Genomic DNA, 22,569 nt, shown 5'->3' with positions numbered 1-22,569 from the left:
GTCACTCTCAAATTTCACCTCTATTTAATCCATCACAGGAACATACTGGCTTTTCACTGTATATATAGAAAAAACCACACCAGGACATTTAAACAAAGTGACACAGATCATCAGCAGATCAACTGGGAATGACGGCTCAATCAAACAAATGTATGTTGAGAATTTCCACAGGGCAGCTCTCGCGGCAGCCAAGCCAAATTTGTTTAGTATACATGAGTTGGCTGCTTAGGAACATTCGCTATGCTGTGTGCCAGATGATGACTTTTCTAGGTAAACATCCATTTAGCAGCATATATCCATCCATGAAAGTGTTGGGGTGATTTTGATCTATTCTCCCGGACTTCTGAAATTATGACTTCATTCCACTAGCAGCCAAATACCAAATCCACACATGGACCATTTAGGATTTAAAAAAAAAGGGGATGGGCAAGCTATACACTTATTTCAAAATGTAATAGAACCATCCAAAAGGTAGGAGAAACTCCATAAAATTGACAGGCCATTTCACTTTTCTGACAAGTAATAAAGCAAGCATCATTAAAATGGATGTCAAATTACAGGGCAGGGAAGCAGCAGGGAAAATACTTACCTTGTTCTTTGTATTTGAAATAGAATGTGGAGTATTAATCCTACCTCAGTCTAAACTTCCTTCTAAACTACCCTAAAAAGGAGGCATTCCTTTTTAGGGTAGGGGGTTGGGGGCTCATTTATTAAGTTGGAATTTCAGAATCAGATCCTACAAGTAAGAATACTTGGATTCTTCAGAAAAGGGCATTTTAAATTTTGTGCTATTAATTCTTATATTTGAGCAATTTCTTTACTTTTTAAAGGTGTCACTTAAAGAATAGAAGACTCTATTTAGCACACTCTTTAAGCTTAGAACAAGAGTCAACAGTTTATTTAAAAAACAGAGAAACAAAACTTTCCGGTAGAATTTTCAAACTGTGCGTACTTTCACTGGCTGTTGTGAAATCCTGCTTGTGCTCTGTAAAGGTCAGCCCAATGCTCTAGCTTATTAACCAAAAATCTCTTTCTGATTCTTTTCAACTAGGGAATTCTTAACTTCGGATATTTTCAAACAGAAAGCTCGAGAATTCCCTTTTTGGATCAACTGCCTGAAATTTGTTGGAAAAGATCATTGTTTCCAAACTTTAATCTCCTCTAGAAGAGTACTTGGCAATTATCATTTGATGAGCAAGTATTGTGAACGGTCAATAGTTTAGAAATCCTCTAAAAACATCTCTTTTTCTGTGGTGGCAATGACTTTTGTGGATAATAGCTTCTTTTAAAAATCTGCTTAAGATTCAGAGCTAGGGGAGCTACAAAGTACAGCTTTTAAAAATGAAACTCCTCATAATTACCATTTTCTAAAGTTGGTTCAATTTGAATCTGAGCATTGACTATATTCATGGAACTGGAGGAAGGTATAAAGATAATTTAGATGTAGCCCTTGCCTTCAAGTAGCTGAAAATCAATATGGGGAAATAGACATGAAAGAAAACTAATTATAATAATACCAGGGTAAATGAGAGAATAATACATACTGAGGTACATTTTATATACTCTGAGAACCAAAAATGAAGATGCTTACTGTGGTTGGTGAGATGATGGATATGTAGATTGGAAACCCTTAGCAGATAAGACAACATCTAAACTGGATCTGAGAGAGTTCAATATATAAATCTTAAATGCTGCCTCCTCCTTGAAGCTCTCTCTACCTAAAATAGTCACCTACCCCCCAACATTTGTTTCATTTTCTCCTCAGCAGCTAAGACTCTTTCATATTTTCCATCTGTGCGTTTAAGTTCCTTTCTCCCTCCGTTAGTTGCTCAGTCATGTCTGACTCTGTGTGACCCATGGACTATAGCCCACCAGGCTCTTCTGTCCATGGAATTCTCCAAGCAGGAATACTGGAGTGGGTTGCCATTCCCTTCTCCAGGGGATCTTCCCTACCCAGGGATCAAACCCAGCTCTCCTGCATTGTAGGTGAATCCTTTACCCTCTGAGCCACCAGGGAAGCCTTTTCTCCCTCTACCTACCAGATTATAAGGTTCTTGAGATCAGGGGCATTGCTGATTTTGCTCACTGCTTGCTCTTAGAACAGGAGTGCCCTCCACTAGGGAGCAGTGTGATGGAGAATGAGGGAAGCGTATTCGAGAATAGAAGGTTGTCAGGGAATCCAATGCAGAGAAACCAAATTCGACAGGATTTTAGTGAACCCTTGATAGACAATTGTGACTAGACTATAAAATGTGTTAAAGGCATAAGATGGGAAAATTGGTTATGACCATTCATGAAAGAATTTTCCAAGGTCTCCAGAAAGCTGTGACCAATTTGTAAGAAAAAAATTGATGAGCTCTAGAATGAGTGTTCATGTTGATGACCCAGAATAAAACTTTCTTGGGAGAAGGATACACCTTTAGTAGCATATACTAATGCAGGAAAGCAACTGTATTCCATGTTCTTCAGTCCCTCTATCCAGGTTTTAAAATGGAATACAGGGAATTTTTATATTTTAAAAAATTTTTAATGTGCCCCCAAATGTGGGTAAATTGGAGGCCATTGTTAAATCCACAGAGAAAACATTGATGTGAGGGTACTTAGAGCTTTAGTGACTTGAGCTTGGGACAAAATACTCTTAGGGATATGTTGTACACAAAGGTTTTCTTTAAATATAAATAAAAAATAAGAACAAAAACCTGCCATGTTCTCACATGTATTTTACACAGTCCCAAGAATACTGTTTATCAAAGCAGCTTCCAGGTACTGGGATGAACCAGAGGCTTTCAAAGTGTTGATTGATCACTCTTTGCTAGCAGTCCACTAGGCTTACACAGCCACTCCAAAGTCAACAGCCTGGAAGAAAATGATACGAGATTTGGAACAAAGGCTGGAATGTTAGGTTAGCAACTGCTTTATGTTGCAGTAAATATGTCAATTAATATTCATCTATGTTTAGAGGCATGATCTGGTAAGAGTACAGAATCAACTGCACATGACTGTTCCATTTTCTACCCCAAAGGAATCCTGGTTACTGCTCACTTTTGCACAGTAGAACTTTGAGAGAACTCTGGCTGGGTTTGCTTGTGTTCCTACTGCTGGACTTCTTAAAAGTCCTGGGAATGTTATCAGGGTAGTGTGATGTATGTACAGCCTGAGAGTACTTGTCTCCATCTTCGTTCACCAGCTGAGACGTAAGAGCTGTTTCTGGATGTTCACCAATGACACCATAGTAATGGAAGAACAAGAAGATTATTCGTGTTCTTTTATTATATTCTTTTATCTTTCAAGGCACAGGTTCTTTTTGAAGTGTTGGAATGGATATTTGTGGGAGGAATTGAACTGTCCTACCCAAGAGATAGGGAAAGAGATAAATTAATCCCATGACTTTGGTGGGAGGATTTCTGCAGTAAATAAGATACCATGCTCCCTGTCTTCATCACCTTATAGTCAAAAGGGATTTTGGTGGTGGTGTGCTTTCATAGGTGGTGCAGTGGTAAAGAATCCGCTTGCCAATGCAAGAGACATAAGAGATGTGGGTTTGATTCCTGGGTCAGGAAGATCCCTGGAGGAGGAAATGGTAACCCACTCCAGTATTCTTGCCATGGACAGAGGAGCCTGGCGAGCTACAGTCCATGGGGTCGCAAAGAGTTGGACACGACTGAGTGACTGAGCATGCATACAGGCATGTGCTTTCATAGCCTTTGCTACTCGGGCACACTTGAATTCGGGGTCTGCCAATTGCCTGACCCTCCTATGACTTACCACATGTTTATGCAAGTTTTTTCTTAATTTTTTATGTGTTTTGACTTAATGTAAATAATGCTGTTTTGGGAGAATTTACAATGCACCTCTTTTCCATCTAGAAGAAAGTAAGTCTGCTCATCTGGATTTTCTTTAGCTAAGTATTTTCATTTGACTTTTTAAGCCAGCTAAACTTTGAAGAAAAAGTGCAGATATACCCTATTGTTTGAAATGGTGTAGAGATTTAGGAGGGTTAATTTAAAAACTCATAAATCCTTTGCACTATGCAAATTAGTGACCTGTAACCTTTTTTTTCCCAGGTGACTTATTTTGACTTAACTATGTCCAAATAAATGTGTTTATTTGGGAGAGCTCAATGCTACCAAAAACTGACATGCTAAGCATCTCCTGTGGCTCATAATATGTATGAGAGATGTGGACCACCCTCTGTTTTCTCATTATGCCAAATAATGGAAAGTGGAAATCACTCTAATCCTTTCTTCTGTGTCTGCTGTACCTCTGCAAATATGATAAACTCAATCCAATTAAAAGTCATTACCTCTCCAAGGCTCAGCCACAGTCTATAACGTTCTGTTTCACAATCCTCTCAATTATCTGTCTTCATCACAGGTGGAATGTTTATAGCCATCTTCCACTTCAGTTTTCTCTTAACAAAGAGGAAAATCACTTTTATATGTTGATTATTGTAGTTCTGGTTTTCTGTACCATACATTTGACTCTATTCAATGCAGCTTTATATTATACAAGTTAATTCTTCCTGGTCATTTATCTTATCTCTCTGACTAGATTGTAAGTTCTTTAAAATCAGCAATTTAACTTTATTCTTTTTTGTGATGCCCCCACGGTGCTTTGCATATAAAAGTCTTATTGACTAAATGATTAACAGTTTGTGGTACATGTTGGATCATAGTTTGTAAGACTTAATAGTGGTGATGAGCATTAAAAAGTTGAATGGAGTATATATAGTAATATAACAACAATAGCAACAAAAGCAACACAAATAAAAACAGCACACGGCTTGTTAAGTTATTGTATAATTATTTCTTATGTTTCAGGAATCTCTCCTGCCCCTCAACGGATTTTCTTAACATCATATACTTCTGACAGAATGAAAACTTTTCCAACTTTTCCTCTCAAGCAGTCATAGTTTATGTAGGTTTACATGGGCTGATCCACAAAATATTTGACTCGGGAAGCATATTGAATGTTTAGATGAGTAAACTGATAATTTTCTGGCTTATTCAGCTATGAGATTCTACAACGCTATGAAAAAATGGATATTTCAACCAATTATTTCATCAACTAAGCAACATGATGCCAAAAGATTTTATTTAGCTTAACTGTATTTAATAGCTCAAATATTAACTTAGCTATACTCAATAGCTATAACCTATTTAAAAGCAGTTTGTTAAAGAAGATTCATTGGACTAAATCCATAAAATGATCAACAGAAGCATAAAACAAATCACTAAATTTTGCTTATTCAGGAGAATAATATTAATACCTAGATCTAAGTAAGAATAATTTTATATAATTTTGATATAAATAGGCAGCACAGTATTTTATATATATATATATGTATATATATATATACATACACACTATAAAATACGAAGTTACAAATATTTGGTTTTTGGTGTTCTTTTATTTGTGAAGCACCTTGATGAATAAATAGATTCTTTGGGGGATTTTTTTTTACCATATAAATGCAGCTCTCAAAATTTATTTTTCTACTTTTGCTTTTGTTTAAGTTTCTTTGACCATCATAGGCATATATGGATATTATTTGGGAAAGGACCATCATCAGTTGAGTGGTGTGGGACACCAGAATATCTAGTCCTGCCATTTTCTCTGACAAACATTGCTTTAGATTGGAGGTTTCAGAGTGATCTGGCCAGTCATCCCTCTGTATACAGTACTGTTCTGAGGTCAGCCAGAACTCTCTCTGGTCTGTTTGGCACAACTTTCAATTCAAACTGGAAGATAATGTTGTGGTTTGGGCCATTTATAGGCTGGTGGGAGTTTTACTGGCTCACAGCAGTCCCACCTGGTTTACAGGAGAACTTTTAGTCTTATTTTTCAGTGAAGTAGACCAAGCAGAAGTACATTTTTTACTAGTTACTGACAGGGAAACCATCCACTTCTCCATGTGGTTTTCTCTTGGCTTATTTTGTAATGAAAATGTGGGCAAGGCTGTTTTAGAACCTGTTGGTTTCATCATTTTATGAGTTATTTAGAAGGTGTGACAGTAAATCATGCCTTTCTTTTTGAAACTTACATTACTATGAAGAACTTGGTGCACCTCAGAAATGCCTGTAAATGACAACTGCATTTCCACCGAGAATGGAAATAAGAGGTTTATTCTTGTTACATTTTTAAATTGAGGTTTAATTGTCATATAACATTATATTAGCTGGAGAAGGGAATGGCAGTCCACTCCAGTAACTTGCCTGGAGAATCCCATGGACAGAGGAGCCTGGCGGGCCACAGTCCATGGGGTCACAAAGAGTTGGACAGGACGAGCGACTAGCACTATTATATTATTTTCAGGTGTACTTATTTGATGTTTACGTGTATTGCAAAATAATCATCACAATAAGTCTAGTTAACATTGTCACCATATAATTATAATTTTTTTTTTGTAATGAGGACTTTTAAGATTTACTCTTAGCAACTTTCAAGAATGAAATATAGTAATAGGGCTTCCCTGGTGGCTCAGATGGTAAAGAATCTGCCTGCAGTACAGGAGACCCAGGTTTGATTCCTGGGTCAGGAAGATCCCCTGGAGAAGGGAATGGTAACCCATTCCAGTATTTTTGCCTGGAGAATTTCACGGACAGAGAAGCCTGGCAGGCTAAAGTCCATGGGGTTGCAAAGAGTTAAACATGACTGAGCGGCTAACACACACATTATTAACTATGCTATTATTAACTAGTCACCATGCTGTACATTACATCACCATGATTTATTTATTTTATAACCAGAAATTTGTACCTTTAGACTCCCTTCACCCAGTTCACCGACTTCTGTAGATTGACCCAGAAATAGTTACTTTTATTCAACTCTTAAACAGTCATCACTCTTCATAACTTCCTTTTAGATCTTATTTTACCACGTAATCATATACCTGTTGCCATCTTTGTCTTTATTACTCAACTCTAGGTTTCTTGAGGGCAGAAATTTGATCTTATTCAAATCTATATGTAGCCATAGCAACTTGCACAGTCCTAGGTACAGCATGGTGTCAAATCATTGTTTTGGAATGGGTAAATGACTAAAGTCTGAGAAGCAGCATCTTGGGCAAAGAATATCACCCCTACACTTCAATTATCTAAGTCCTCTCCTTATGCTAGAAAAGAGTTTTAATCTGGGCACTTTTGTAGTCTATCACAAAATTTCAATTGGAATGTGCAATTGAAGCAGTCGCACACAACTGGTAAAGTCTGGGACATCTGTTTAATCCTTCACTCTCATAGTTTGGAGCCCACCAAAGATTTTGAAAGTCAAATGTATATTTATTCCACAGAGGAAACTTTATCAACCAGTGCAAAAGTTTACTGGCACTAGCTGGTGATATAATGGGTAGTTTAAATCCTGCTAACTGCAAATAATTTTTCAACAGTGTTTATGATTGTGGTAGAGTTTAGTGAGGCAGAAGGACAGATAACATAAATATTTCAACAAAAGCCGATTGTACTGGAGCCATAAATAAATTAGACCCAGTTTGTAAATAAATTTAGTTTTTGCCAACAAACATTTATAATCCTCTCTTGCTGCAAATGATAGTAATTTATATAGAAGAGGTCCTGAATGCCTTTCTTTAAAAGTCAGTTCTCATTAGGAGGCAGTGCCTGGTGCCCGTCAAGTGTCTTAGACTGTGTGACTCAATTAGACATGAAGGATACTGTACAGACCACCTAATGCTACTAGTTGTTGTACATGTTGACAATGACAATTTCCAGAGATCATACATAGCTTGGTAGTCTATGAAGTTGTCATATTATATCATTCCCTTAAATACCTAGCTTGTGTTACCACTTAACAATGTTGAAATTACCCCTCTCAAATCATAAGTGCTATTTAGTGTATGTATACACGTATGCATGACACATCTGTTCATATTTTCCCTGAAAACATTTTTTTATTAACGTGTATAATGTTTTCTCAAATTAAAAAAAAAACAAACCTTCACGTTTTTTCAATGACATTCCATGCATCCCCACGGTTTTGAATGATTTTACATTTAATATGATGTAGTGTTGGGAAACTCAATATAGGGGCCTTTAGAGTTTGAAATGGGGGCAGAAAATTGCACTTCTTGGAACCATCTAAACTTATTTTACACCGAAGATGCTGTATTTGCCGTGGGACCAGAATCCATGCTGAAATCAGCTGAATCAAGGAACTTTCCCCACAGAATCACTTTAAGCTCAGAAGTCATTCTTGTTTTTGTTACCAAGCCTTGTGAGAACAAGGATCATATAAAGCCTAATTTTGAAACCAACTACATTTAATTTTGGGGTACTCTCTGCTCTTTATCAAACTCAGAGTGTGGTTAAGTTAGGCTTCTATTGCTTGTTCACATTCCTTTTTATCGGCAAGCCACTGCTACAACTCCCTCTTCTGCCAGACAAGCATAATTATTTTCTTTTCTTTATGTAGGATTCCTGGATATAAGAAAGCTCTTCTGTTTTGTAGCAACAGGGAAGGTTCTGCATCAAGTTAGCTGTGAGAATGAATTTGAACTTACATTTCCACTGTTTATTCAATTCTCCTGTACACCTATCTTTGTTTATTGTATGGTAGAAAGTGGAGGGCAATCTCATTTACTTTTTGATCTTCATCTTTGCAGGGGTTGTTTTGAATATTTTCAGCCAGTTTATATTAGAATTTGGTCTCCTTGCTTCAAAATACATTCTCCTCTTCTTCCTTTAACTTGTAGCTCCTGAGTTTTGGTCTCTCCTTCGGAGGCAAGAAGGATCTCTGCCAAAAGCCACCAAGCCACACTTAGGTAATTATAATAAACAAGTTGGGGCTCTCATTTCACATGCAGAACTGAATGAAGCAGAGCTGTGGTCAAAGAGATCCCAGTTGCTCCTCTGTTAGCAATGGCACATTAATGCACTCTCATGCTCCCCTCCCCCACTCCAACACTTTTTTTCTTTTTTTAAAGGAAGTAAATCAGGTCACTCTTTAGCATGTGAAGGGCTGTAGCTTTCTTCTGAAACCACCATCAACAACATAAACAAATTAGAGGTAGTAAACCACACTTTCTGCCCACACATAAACCACAGTCCTCACCAGAGGGCAGTCTACTTAATGTGAGAATAACAACCCAGTTTTATAAGCCTCTACTGGGAATAAATTCCAGTTTCACTGGTTAGAACAAAGTTGGGCAGCCAGAGTATAGGCTCTCCTAGGTTACATGTTGGGAGAGACCGAAGTGGAGAGACCAGGAAATATATTTTATAAGCTTCTGGTACACCAAACTTGGACCATTCTTTGGTTTTCATTATGTAGAAATGGGACTGCTTGAGTGGAATGGACCTGGGGCTGAACTTGTCCAATGTGCTTATTTTATGGAAGGGGAGTCAGAGACCCCTCAAAAGCTACGACTCTCAAGCTCTTAAGGTTGCTCTGGGCAGGGAAGACATATTGCTGAATCCAGACCTCCACATCTGGGCATGCACCACTCCTGCTTTTCCTGAGTGCAAATGGCATAGTTTACAACTGCCAACTTGACCCATACAGGAGTTATAAAATATTCCCTATACCTTCCTGATGCTGATACGCTTCCTTTCCTGACAATGGTGAGTCCTCAACTAATGTGTCCAGCCCTAAACTAATGTGTTCCGTCATCAGTAAATTCCTGCCTGTGATAGTCTTTTCTTAAATACCTGTTTAAACAGTAATTTAGATAAGAGTGTCCCATTTGTGTGCAACAGGAAATGCCTGCCTTCTTTTAGATATGCTGGCAAATAATTACTGTAGATACGGCTTGAATACTGAAAGGCTGTACTCTGGTCATTTCGGACTGCCTGAGAGCAACCACCCAGTCTGCTGCAACATAATTTCAGGGCATTTCTATTTTACTCTAAATGAATCTGAAGGAAAATCACTTTGGGGATATAAAAAGCTTAGGAGAAAAGCCATCAGGTCAAAGGTTGCCTAAAGACTCTTAAAAATTTGTCTTACTATAAGGGAGTCACTGCACAAAGTTATAACGTAAGAGAAACCATATCTGATGTGTGATAAGTCTGTTCTTACCTAGTCATTCCAGTGGGTATTGGCGATCCTGTCTCCCTTAACAACAGAATGAGCCAAACATTAACCAGGTCGTGTTTTTCCTTGGAGTAGTACCCATACAGCTTTTAATGTCTTTATTTTAGCTGTTTTAGATCTGTAAGTAGATACCAGAGGGTTTCTTTATTGGTACCTCAACTGTGAATTTTCTGGCAATTTCTTTCCATAACCCGTTTTAAAAAGCTTAGTTCCATCTCTGATGAGGAACTTTTAGAAGTGGTCAAACTCATTTCATAAGAGCTTTAGAAGCTACCAGTTTAATTCACAAAACATACTTGTTTAGTGAAATGTCTGTGAAATTTCAAGAAGAGTGGAGAAACGCTTAACCAGAGTTAAAACCCCAGGATAAATGAGAGGTATGCCACAATCCTATGAAGAAGACAAATGTTTGTTCACGGATTTGGTCCTTTACTTTCAACCCCTGTGGTATTTTTTGCCATCTTCCTTGCTTGCCTCCCAACACTCTTTCATACTTTTAGGGTCTTTTTGACAGCACATACGTAAAATATTTTTAGAAAACACTGGAGGAAAAAATTCCACAAGGAAGAAATGGAATACTCTGGTACAAGGAAGTAGCAAATACTAAAGGTGCAAGGAAGTTAGAAGGTCATTAAAAAAAATTCCATGTGCCAAGCGATGTTGATACATTATTTCACAATAAGTAGTGCTCTCTGGAGACACGGATTCTTCAAATGCAGTCCAGTGTTAACAGATTCCGCGATGTCTACTTGTGACTCCTCTCTGGAGGCAGCACATTCTAAAGACCAGTTCCGTCAGCAGCCTCCATCCTATTCGTGCTTGCGAAGTCGCTTCAGTCATGTCTGACTCTTTAAGACCCTATGGACTGTAGCCTGTCTGGCTCCTCTGTCCATGGGATTCTCCAGGCAAGCATACTGGAGTGGGTTGCCATTCCCGCCTCCAGGAGATCCTCCTGACCCCAGGGATCCAACCCACCTTCTCTTACCAGGATCTTTACCAATAGCGCCACCTGGGAAGCCTATGAGATGCTTCGATTTTCCCAGCCTGTGCCTCTGACCCTTACTACGGTCCTTCAAAGCTAGTTTAAGTCAGTTTTCTGGAAATTCGTTTCCCTCACTTTTACTAGTTTCCTTTCTTCCTTTCGTTGGGATCTTAAATTTCATTATCTTGGGGCCATTCTCACAGACTATTCTGCGGGCCAGTGCACAGCCTCCTTCTTTGTTCTGTTTGTGCGTCTGGCATGACTTGGGCTCCACCCTTTCCCCAAGCCCAGCGCGTGGTGATTGGTTGCGTCGCTGGTGCAGAAGAGCTGGCTCCCAGGTCCTCCGCTTCCTCGCCAACAGGCCTGGGTCACCGCTCTGGAATTGTCCTAACAAGGGAAGAAGAGCATGTCCGGTTTGAATTTTGGAAGGAAATTGATGTCTTCCCCCTCCCCTCCCCGCCCCACCATTAGCAGGCACCGACTCATGGACTCGTGTTCATGCGCTCACGTCCTACCAGGAGGTCCCTGGTGGGGCTTGAGGTTTGGCAGCGCCTGCCTTGCTCGCGGAGCTGGGCACGCATCCGCAGCTCGCAGCCACGTGTAATCCTTCCTGTCTGCTCGCCACTTGGGCACAAAGTCCCAGCACTCGGGCCCACCCTCTTCTTTAGTAGCAATTAACCTTTACTACAGAGCTTCCTTTGAAGTTTGCTCATGTTTTTATTACAAAACTGCAATGAGGAACATAATGGGGGGAAATGTCTAAATTTCGGAGTTACCTAATCTGTTCAATTCCCTTGCTGGTCTCCTCCTGGCAGTTGTTTCATGTAGTTATGATCTCAACCAGTCTGCCTGAGATTTCAAACCATGTTTCTGTCTCAGCCTATTTTTAAGATTAGTGAGCTATTACACACATGCACACTACAAACGCACACTGATGTGTCTATTATGCGCTTAAGTGTATACGGCTGCATATATAGAACTTGTTCCTTGTTTAATGTCTAGGGAAATTTTTTTTTTACTTCAGAGACAAGCTAGGTATATGTGCTTTTAATGTTAACTTTAAACTCTAGTTGCTAAATATTTTCTCTCAATGGACTTACGTGAAGAAGAGTGGAAAATTATTTATGCTAGTATCACTAATGATAATGCTGAGTGATAAGTATTATGACGGGTACTGAATGCTATTAACGGTGAAATTCTGGATTTTGAATGGCATCTGCCCAGAAGATTTGCAGTTAAGCTAGGCAGAGGGGCCAAGTGAAACAAATGGTGAGTTATATAAAACCCACAAAAGAGACGGCATTTTAGGCCAGCCTTGCAAATAAGAACCAAAGAATTATGAGTGAAATGGCATTTTTTTTTTCCTAGACTGCCGTTCACAGGAGCTCAAATAAATGAAATCATTTTTCTCTGCTTTTCACTCAGCAGTAAATCATTGGTAATCTAAGGTTGGTAGAAAAGCAACTGTGAAGCTCAAAGAAAATACAAGAGAATCTTTTTTTTTTTTTTTTCCTTAGGATGGGTAAGGACTTTCTAAGAAAAATGTAAAAATCACAAAGGAAAAATAGACTTCATTCCATACAAGTTAAAAATTTTGTACAACACAAGCTCCATTAAAAAACCAAATGATAAGTGATCTACTGGGGATAGTAGCAAAAAGCTATATCAAAGGGCTCATTTCTTTATCATTAGTAAGACAGACCAATAAAAGCCCAGTTTCAACTGGACAGAAACAATGAGTAATTTGCAACAGGGGAAATGGGAATAACAAAATATTTAGTCTTAGTAATCACTGAGATGTGAATTAAAGCAACAATAGATATACAGTCTTTTCTGTTGTATTAATACATTTTAAAAACAAGACATAATAATAAATACCAGTATGATGGCTTGGAGTATAAATTGGTATCCAGCTCTGAGAAGCAATTTGTCAATACTCACTCAGCTTTCTTCTAGGAATATAACCTAAATAGGGTGAACATAAATATTTATATGAAAAAATGTTTATTTTAGTGGTATTTATGGTATCAGAAAATTAGAAGCAAGATAAATAAATACTATGGAAATAGTTAATTTATTATGGGTTTATATTATGGAATATAATGCAGCAATTAAAATGTAGTTTAATGTTTTTAAACCCATAAGGAAGTGTTCATAATATCAAGTGAGAAAAGTGAAAAAACAAGCTATTCACATAGTAGGGCCACAATTTTGAAAAAACAAACATACCTTAAAACATATCTTTAAAGAAAAAAAAGCAAGTTGCCTAAGAGTTAAAGAGAGGACTGGATTTGAACAGCTGGGTTCTAGTCTCAGCTGACTTTGGATATACTGGTTAGCATCCGTGGGTATCAGGTTGCACATTTGCAAAATGGAAGATTATCCTTCTTTTTTTTTTTTTTTTTGACTTTATGATGGTGCAAAAAGTATATAAATTCAGTATAAACTGTACCTTGATTTTTGAATATTTATAGTTTTCTCCCTGGATTGTGAGAGAATATAGATACATCTGCGGAGGTTATTATTATCAGTATTATTTCTGCAATTTCATCTTTGTAGATTCTGATATGTTTTTAAAATGCAACTCTCCTCAGGTGGAAACCTTTTGTTAGTTATTCCAAGAGTCATAGAAATAAATATAATCCAATATAAATGGAGCCTTGGTCTCCAGGGATATTAGAACACTTAAAAGTTGAATTGAAGAATTTGATTTCCAAGAGCATTTCCCAAGTCATTTGCCTCAAATCCAACAATAAACTTATCTTTCTGTCCTTTTTCAGTTAATGACACACTTAAAGGATGCAAGAAGCAAATTCCAGTAGCAGGTAGTTCAGATCCAAGAAATTACAAGGGTTATTTATCTTTATGGGAGCACTGATGTATATAGCACTTCTTACCTGATACTTACCTATTGTAAATGTGCCCAATCTGTCAATCTGATATCTGAGCAATTCTTTAATTAACTGTAGTTATAGCTCAGGAAGAAGATTTACCAGTTTTTCCTCAATAACACACATTTAATGGAGATATGATAATTGAGGTAGTTTGTCATTTAGATGAAAGGTTTTAGCAGCTTTTTGGATAGTTCTTGAGTAAGGTACCTTGAGACATTAGTTGATAAACTGCATATGTTGTTGAAAATTTCTTAATGCTAGATGACACTGAAATATTGTTGCATGTTTTGATACATAAAACTCAGCAGTTTTGTATTTCCATTTTTTGTCATCACAGCCCTTTTTATATTTAATTCCAATGATACAGGATTAACAGTGGCTTGAAAACAAATTGCCTGGCTTTGCACATACATTTAATGCCTGTGTGTGGATGAATAGGACCATAAGTCTTTCTCCTGGATTTGCTTGACCTATATAAGCTGTTCTTTAAGTTTAATTGGAATTATTTTGCTATTGTAAGCAGAACTGCATTCAGGTTTTAAATTCAAATTCTTCTGTGCAGCAGCCTAGGCACGTATGTGTATTTTGTCTCCACAGGAATTGAAATCCAAACTCACTAGTTTAAAAATTATGCATTGGGAAAGTTTGTGGGTAACTCAAAGGTCATGGGGTCAGCAATGGTTGTGGGGCGGGGGTGGGGGGTGGTGGGGGACCAGATGAGTTTCCCTCTATCCCTTTTTAAGGTTTGGGATTACTTTGATGGCACTGACAGTATGACTAGTTTAACCCTTTCAGGAAATAGGGGAGATTTTACTGACCATTAATGGATAATTACTGGAGGAAATAGTTCTATTCATTTGGATGCATTTTTGTTTCCTGCTGCTTAAATGGATAAGTCTATAGGTTACACAATGTCTTCCAGTTTTTAAGCACTTCTTGAAGAAACCAAAATCTTCATAATGGATGATAAATCCCTTTAAGAATCTTTAACTACATTTGCAGTAGTTAAATGTTAGCATTCTAGAGAGATGTTTTTGTATGTTTTTAGCTGTATAAAGAGTGTTGGTGAACTTTTGGCTCTTAGGTTGAAGTGCAAAATCTCCCTAAAGAATAAAATTAATAGACTTTATCAAGGGTGTTGGAACCCTGAAGTATATTTCTCTGATAGTATTTCTTTGGGGCATTATAAAAATTGTTTATTTTAATGTTGGATTTGGAGTAAAGTTTCTAATCTGTAATGTTCCATTTTTGTGGGTTTAAAGGTGCTTTCCAGGATCAAAATAATTTCCAATATTTAATAGAAAAATATTGATTTGTTTTAATAGTCAATGAAATTATATGTTAGGTTAATTATCTCTTTAACAAGTATTTTTAAAGCATCTTTATGAAGATCACTTGGAGAATTCCTAAGAAGTATGAGTTTTGAAGCTTCCCTTTAAGAGTCTATTTCCTAGTTTGGAATAAAAGGTTATTCTTATTAAACTCTAAATAGCAATATGCAGCATTATTTGATCATCAGACTGAGGAAGGAAATTGTGTAAGAGCTCAAAAGAAGGGAAATACTTATGTTAAATGGGATGGCAAGGAGATAAGTTGGGAGTTGACATAGAGAATGACTAGAAGTTGGATGGGTAAAGGGGAAGAGAGAAACAGAGGAAGTGCTTACTGAGCCCAGAAGATCAGATCAGATCAGATCAGTCGCTCAGTCGTGTCTGACTCTTTGCGACCCCATGAATCACAGCACGCCAGGCCTCCCTGTCCATCACCAACTCCCAGAGTTCACTGAGACTCACGTCCATCGAGTCAGTGATGCCATCCAGCCATCTCATCCTCTGTCGTCCCCTTCTCCTCCTGCCCCCAATCCCTCCCAACATCAGAGTCTTTTCCAATGAGTCAACTCTTCGCATGAGGTGGCCAAAGTACTGGAGTTTCAGCTTTAGCATCATTCCTTCCAAAGAAATCCCAGGGCTGATCTCCTTTAGAATGGACTGGTTGGATCTCCTTGCAGTCCAAGGGACTCTCAAGAGTCTTCTCCAACACCACAGTTCAAAAGCATCAATTCTTTGGTGCTCAGCCTTCTTCACAGTCCAACTCTCACATCCATACATGACCACAGGAAAAACCATAGCCTTGACTAGACGAACCATTGTTGGCAAAGTAATGTCTCTGCTTTTGAATATGCTATCTAGGTTGGTCATAACTTTCCTTCCAAGGAGTAAGCGTCTTTTAATTTCATGGCTGCAGTCACCATCTGCAGTGATTTTGGAGCCCAGAAAGATAAAGTCTGACACTGTTTCCACTGTTTCCCCATTTATTTCCCATGAAGTGGTAGGACCGGATGCCATGATCTTCGTTTTCTGAATGTTGAACTTTAAGCCAACTTTTTCACTCTCCACTTTCACTTTCATCAAGAGGCTTTTGAGTTCCTCTTCACTTTCTGCCATAAGGGTGGTGTCATCTGCATATCTGAGGTTATTGATATTTCTCCCGGCAATCTTGAGTCCAGCTTGTGTTTCTTCCAGTCCAGCGTTTCTCATGATGTACAGAAGATAGAGATAAGTTTATTCTGGCCTGGGGACTCCTACTGAGGAGTATTGAGATTAAAAGAGAAAGAATGGTTTCAGAATGAGAGAGATTCTGTTCCAAGCCTATTTTACTTGTGGACATTGGGAATTACTGGAGGCTACTGCATAGAGAAATTTATATACCAGGAAGATAAATTCAGCAGCATTGTACAGGCTCAGTGTGAAAGGACTGGAAAGATGTTAGAGGTCTAGAGACCCATTTAGAGGACTGTTAAAAAATTCAGGAATGAAAACATGGATTGAAAGAATGGGGTGAAGGTAAAAATCTTACAAGAAGAATGGACAGCATTTAATGACTGAATAGATTGAGGATGAAGGAGACAAAATATCCATGTTATTTTAAAACCTTGAACATGGATAATTTGAGGGAAAATATTATTTTTAATAGAAATGGGGAAATGGGAGGACACTTGATTTGAAGGTAGATGATAATATGCAAGATTTTGGATATGCTGAACTTGAATGATAATGAGCTTGTTATGTTGAGATCAGATGTCTCGTTGAAATAAGGCTGGGTCTTGATTTGACGCTTAGTTTAAATGGCATTATCTCATTTAACTCAAGAACCAAGCACTTCATTAGAAAGATACTTTTGCATGTATAATCACTTTGCACTTCACAAAACTTTAAGAGGAGTCATACTTGATGGACAATTTTTAATAGGTGTTATGGTTAATTAAATTCCATAATGACTCAAAGAAGGCATTGGGAGTATAACTCAGATATTCTACCCTCTAGCCCAATAAAGTATCTTTGAAGATTTTAATAATTCATAGAACTGTAAGGTTGATGGGATCTAAAGTGTCATCTAGTCTAGTCATTAATCTAAAGCTACAATTCCTCCATATCAACCCTAATTCATGGCTATCTAGACTATATTAGAACCCCGTGCTGGGGAACTTTAGGTGACCCATTTAACTTTGGATGGCTCTGATTGAAGTCTGTCGTCTTGTAATTTTAAGCCATTTTTCTTAGTTCCCCCATTGAATATCTACAAATTGAACAAATTAGATATGACTCTCAGTCTGTAATCCTAGTGGAAACATGTGTTTATTTTCTTTAAGGTAACAAATCCCCTTCAACTGGTGGGAAATGCATACTTAGTTATTATTCTTTATGCTTCCTCCATTCCAAAGATGCGGAAGGATCTTAAGGCTGATGTGGTGTGGTCATTTACTTCAGCATGGGGCTGTACTGCTCCAGGGAGCCCTTGGAGCTCCAGGGTTGAGGGTGCAAACTCCTAGTTACTCTCTTCCGCTCTCCCCTCAAAGATGGTCTTGTCATCTCCTCCAGGCAAGACCTCTGCTCCATGCAGAGTCTCTCTGCTGCTAAGTCACTTCAGTCGTGTCCGACTCTGTGCGACCCCGTAGACGGCAGCCCACCAGGCTCCCCCGTCCCTGGGATTCTCCAGGCAAGAACACTGGAGTGGGTTGCCATTTCCTTCTCCAATGCATGAAAGTGAAAAGTGAAAGTGAAGTCGTTTAGTCGTGCCTGACTCTTAGCAACCCCATGGACTGCAGCCTACCAGGCTCCTCCGTCCATGGGATTTTCCGGGCAAGAGTACTGGAGTGGGGCGCCATTGCCTTCTCCGAGAGTCTCTCTGATCTCTACTTTTCTCAGTCTGGAGGAAATTCACTCTCTTTTTTGGTACACTCCATGACACCATCTTCTCTTTGTTCCCTCTGGGAAATTCACCTAATTTCTTCAATGATTTTAGCTTTTATAAATGTCCAGAGGAAGCACTAGCATCAAATAACTTTAACTCTCTGTGCTGCGTAAGCTACTGAGGCAAAGAAATACCACAGGCTCAATGGTGTGTTTGAAATGGGAAAGGAAAAACAGAGAAAGAACAAACATAAATTAACCTTTCAATAAATAATCTTGCCATATGAACTTAAGTCTTGTGGCTCATGGAAGCCTTTGGACTCTCTTGTGACTCTACTACAATTTAGTCCAAGATACCTCTGCACGATATAACTTTCTAAGACATTGTATAATGCTATCAGCTCCCAATTTGGGATGGTTTGCAGAGTTGTAGTTACACATATGTTTACTCTTAATCTCTACTTTATTCATAATAATAATTAAATTGCTGATTGTTTCCCAGCTGGATAATAGATTGAGCTGGCCCATGAGAGTACTGACAGTCAAAGATTAGCTCATTTGATTTATGGATTCAACAGAGATAAACCAAAGAGGAAATAATCCCTTCCCCCCGCTTCATCTGTGAATAACAGAGGTTTTAATGAAGGCATATTTTAACAATGGTCTTTCCTATTTTTTTTTTTAAAGAGCAACAGCATTATAAAGTGAATATTGGGATGTGGAATTCTGTCTCTTTTATATTAGTAGAAATTTATGAAGTTTTTATTTATTCACAGATAATGAGTGTGTATATGGCAGCTACCCTGAAATTCCTTTGGAAGAAATGCCAGATGCAGATGGAGTAGCTGGTGCTCTGTCCCTCAGTATTCAAGAGCCATGCTCTCCAGCCACATCCAGCGAAGCGTTCACTCCAAAGGAGGGCTCTCCTTACAAAGCCCCCATCTACATCCCTGATGATATCCCCATTCCTGCTGAGTTTGAACTTCGAGAGTCAAATATGCCTGGAGCAGGCCTTGGAATATGGAGCAAAAGGAAAATCGAAGCGGGTGAAAAGTTTGGGCCTTATGTGGGAGAGCAGAGGTCAAACCTGAAAGACCCTACTTACGGATGGGAGGTAAGAATGTCTTTTGAGTTAATACATGTATGCATATTAAGATGTGTAAGGAAGAGATTACTTTTAAAAATGTCCATAATATAAGCAAATTCCATTTGTTGCAAAATATCTTCAAATGGAGTTTTAAGGATGAACCTCTCTTACAATTTTCACTGCTTTATAGAAACAAAGTATTGCTTGAAAGTATGGCATGATAGAAAGGAACCCAACTAATGAATGGTCAGAGGATAGTGTCTTGAAAATGTATTAAAGGATACAAATATAGTTCTTAAATTAATATTTGGAAACATTAAAGGTGGCCATCCCTAAGGTATGTGGCATAAGCAAACAGAATAGTCGTATGACATGTTTATTGTATTTTGTCTGTACTTTTTTGGCAAGTGGGCTTGGAAGATTGGAGGAAACATTTGTTTTCTCCATCTTGTAGCTTTGTGTTAATTTGGTTTTACTTTCATTTTACATGTTTATTTTGCTCTGTATTCTAATATATTTTCCCCCTCTTTTGGTCATCCTGATTTGATTATACATGTCTCCAGAATATGTGTACTGTATTGAATCTTGTGATGGTTATTTATATTCAGATTGATTTAATGAGTAATTCATGTATAAACATGGCAGCAAAAAGCAATATGAAAATCAGTTGCTAGTTTCAGCCATTCTTTTTTAGAGAACTCATCTGGAAATATGTAAGAAAGGGAAGTTATGTTCTGATTACAAAATCTAAATTAATTTTATTTTGATAAGGACAGGTAAACTAGTTATTCTCTTGAGTTTATAATTTTTGTACAAAATTAGTGTGTGTATATATATATATGTATATGTATATATATTCCCCACTTATTTTTATAATTTGAAAATTTTTGTAGTTATATTACAGCATCATATTTTCTGGAATAGCTGACCTATATCTGAAAAACTTGTAGGTAATTTCTATATGGACAAGAAAGTGTTTTTTGGAGATATGATTGACCTTTGGTTTTACAGTTTCAGTTAGATAGAAGTCGGATAAACTAGATTTATTTTAGTATGTTCTCTTAATATTTATGATCTGGTTAGCTTTTAAAATAGAAATAAATATGCAGTGCCTTCAGGACTTAATTTCAAATTTTGTCCCTTTGCTTTATCTGTGTTCCCTTGTGAAATCTGCTCAAAATGCCATAATAAAAACAATTCTTATTCAAATTCTGAAATGCTAAAAGTTAAGATCCAGATTTGACATAATTACAAGTGAGAAATCCTTCCTTAGTTTTGCTCTTGACCACAGCTCTGGTGAAGTGGTTTAGCTACACTACTTCTAGACGTGTCTATTGATAAGAGATTTTTAAAAAATCACTGTAGCATTAACTGATATGTGAGTTGAATACGTTTTAAACCAAATGCGTACAAACTACGTCATTATCGTTCACCTTAAAATAATGGCTATAAACATTCCACTAATAAGTAACTCATTAACTCATTAAACTTTTATTACAAAATCTCTAGAGTTAAACAACAAGTGCAGTACTGCTGGAGATTTTCCAGAAGGCTTGGAATAAAACAAGACTTAATAATGAAATCATTTTGCAATTCCAGGGTTGGTAAATGCAGGGTTGGTAAATGCAGGTCTGTGCCTCTTTAAACGGAGAAGGCAATGGCAACCCACTCCAGTACTCTTGCCTGGGAAATCCCATGGACAAAGGAGCCTGGTAGGCTACAGTCCATGGGGTCTCGAAGAGTCGCACACGACTGAGCGACTTCACTTTCACTTTTCACTTTCTTGCATTGGAGAAGGAAATGGCAACCCACTCCAGTGTTCTTGCCTGGAGAATCCCAGGGACGGGAGCCTGGTGGGCTGCTGTCTATGGGATCACACAGAGTCGGACACGACTGATGTGACTTAGCAGCCTCTTTAAACAGGAGACCTGTGGATTTGGGGATGAACCTGGTGATAGTTGGTAAATGCAGGGTTGGTAAATGCAGAGTTGGTAAATTCCAGGGCTGGTAAATGCAGGTCTGTGCCTCTTTAAACAGGATACCTGTAGATTTGGGGATGAACCTGATTCTAGTTCTGCATTTAGAGGAAATGTAAAAATAATTAATTTTTTTCTCCTTGGAATAAAATGTCTTTAGCACATACATGGGCAAATGCTTACCCTGAGAAATAATTATTTTCATTATGTCATAACTGACTTATTTTGTTGCTTGGAATTCAAGATAATTTTATAACAAGTTCTGACTGTTTGCTACACATCACCATTTCCTCTCTGTCCATCAAGAATTCAGTTGATGGTCAATTTGGTGGTTTTCTTCACCACTTTAATGGTTTCCCTTGCATTTATTTTTTTAAAATAATTTTATTTATTTATTTTTGGCTGTGTTGGGTCTTCGTTGCTGCACAGGCTTTTCTCTCATTGCGGTGAGTGGGACTGCTGTCCAATTGTGGTGCCCTAGTGGGCTTCTCACTGCGGTGGCTCTCTTGTTGCAGAGCACAGACTCTAGAGTGTATGGGCTTCAGTAGTTGTGGAACATGGGCTCAGTAGTTGTGGCTGTGGGCTCTAGAGCACAGGCTCAGTAGCTGTGGGTTGGTAAATGCAGGTCTGTGCCTCTTTAAACAGGATACCTGTGGATTTGGGGATGAACCTGGTGATAATTCTGCATTTAGAGGAAATGTAAAAATAATTAGTTGCTTAGTTGCTTTATGGCATGTGAGATCTTTTCCGACCAGGGCTGGAATCCATGTCTCCTGCATTGGCAGGCAGATTCTTACCCGCTAAGCCATCAGGGAAGCCCTGTCCTTGCTTTTGAGAGTATGGATTGTCTGTTCTAGATGTATTGTGAACCAAGCAAGAGCAAGGGCTTTAAAAAATTTTTTTTGGGTGTAATTTTGGCAAAATTGTTATCCACAGAGGAACAGTTGAGTTCTTGACTTTAGTATTTTCTTTGTTTTTTTTTTTTAATCTTACCCTGCTTAATACAAAATCTAATCATGATCAACAAAGGCACTTGCACAAAGCTTCTGACCTACTCGCATGTGCTCTTTTAAATCAGTCTTATGTCATATTTGTCCTCAACTGTAGCTGATTTCCCTCCTGTTTGGTTGGACAGATAGTTGTGATTAATCAGTGTGGCTTCTTTTTCTGATACTGTTTCATTTTTAAAAATGATGAATTGAAGGAGAGAATAACCTCTTGGGCCAAAAAGAATAAACATGAATGGAGGAAATCCAGATTCATCCAGCAGTTATTCAGTGCTACTGTCCATCAGATTCTGTACTAAATGTTTCCTTGAGAGAATCCCAGCCTATCAAAACTGAACAAGCCATTCCTATCTCTAGTACTACCCTTGCTCTTTTCTCCCTATAAA

The 22,569-nt window shown here is 38.0% G+C and overlaps 1 protein-coding gene across 26 annotated transcripts in view; it reads left to right on the top strand.

Moving 5' to 3' along the window:
- MECOM (MDS1 and EVI1 complex locus) overlaps positions 1-22,569 on the top strand; it is a 627,827-nt gene that overhangs the window by 283,012 nt on the left and 322,246 nt on the right. For 20 of the 26 annotated variants that reach the window (XM_086318680.1, XM_086318649.1, XM_086318689.1 and 17 more), the window contains exon 2: positions 18,890-19,227. In XM_086318680.1, coding sequence (XP_086174806.1) covers positions 18,890-19,227 — 338 coding nt within the window. Of the gene's footprint in view, positions 1-8,752; positions 8,777-18,889; positions 19,228-22,569 lie in introns of those variants that run through there. The other 6 variants (XM_086318358.1, XM_086318368.1, XM_086318348.1 and 3 more) reach the window with 3 other exon arrangements.

The sequence above is a fragment of the Bos grunniens genome, chromosome 1 (genome assembly GCF_055505025.1).
Source record: "Bos grunniens cultivar Pamir isolate PY7600 chromosome 1, Bosgru_T2T1.0, whole genome shotgun sequence".
Lineage (NCBI taxonomy): Eukaryota > Metazoa > Chordata > Mammalia > Artiodactyla > Bovidae > Bos > Bos grunniens.
Note: the sequence above shows the minus strand (reverse complement) of the source record. Positions and strands in the feature narration are given on the sequence as shown.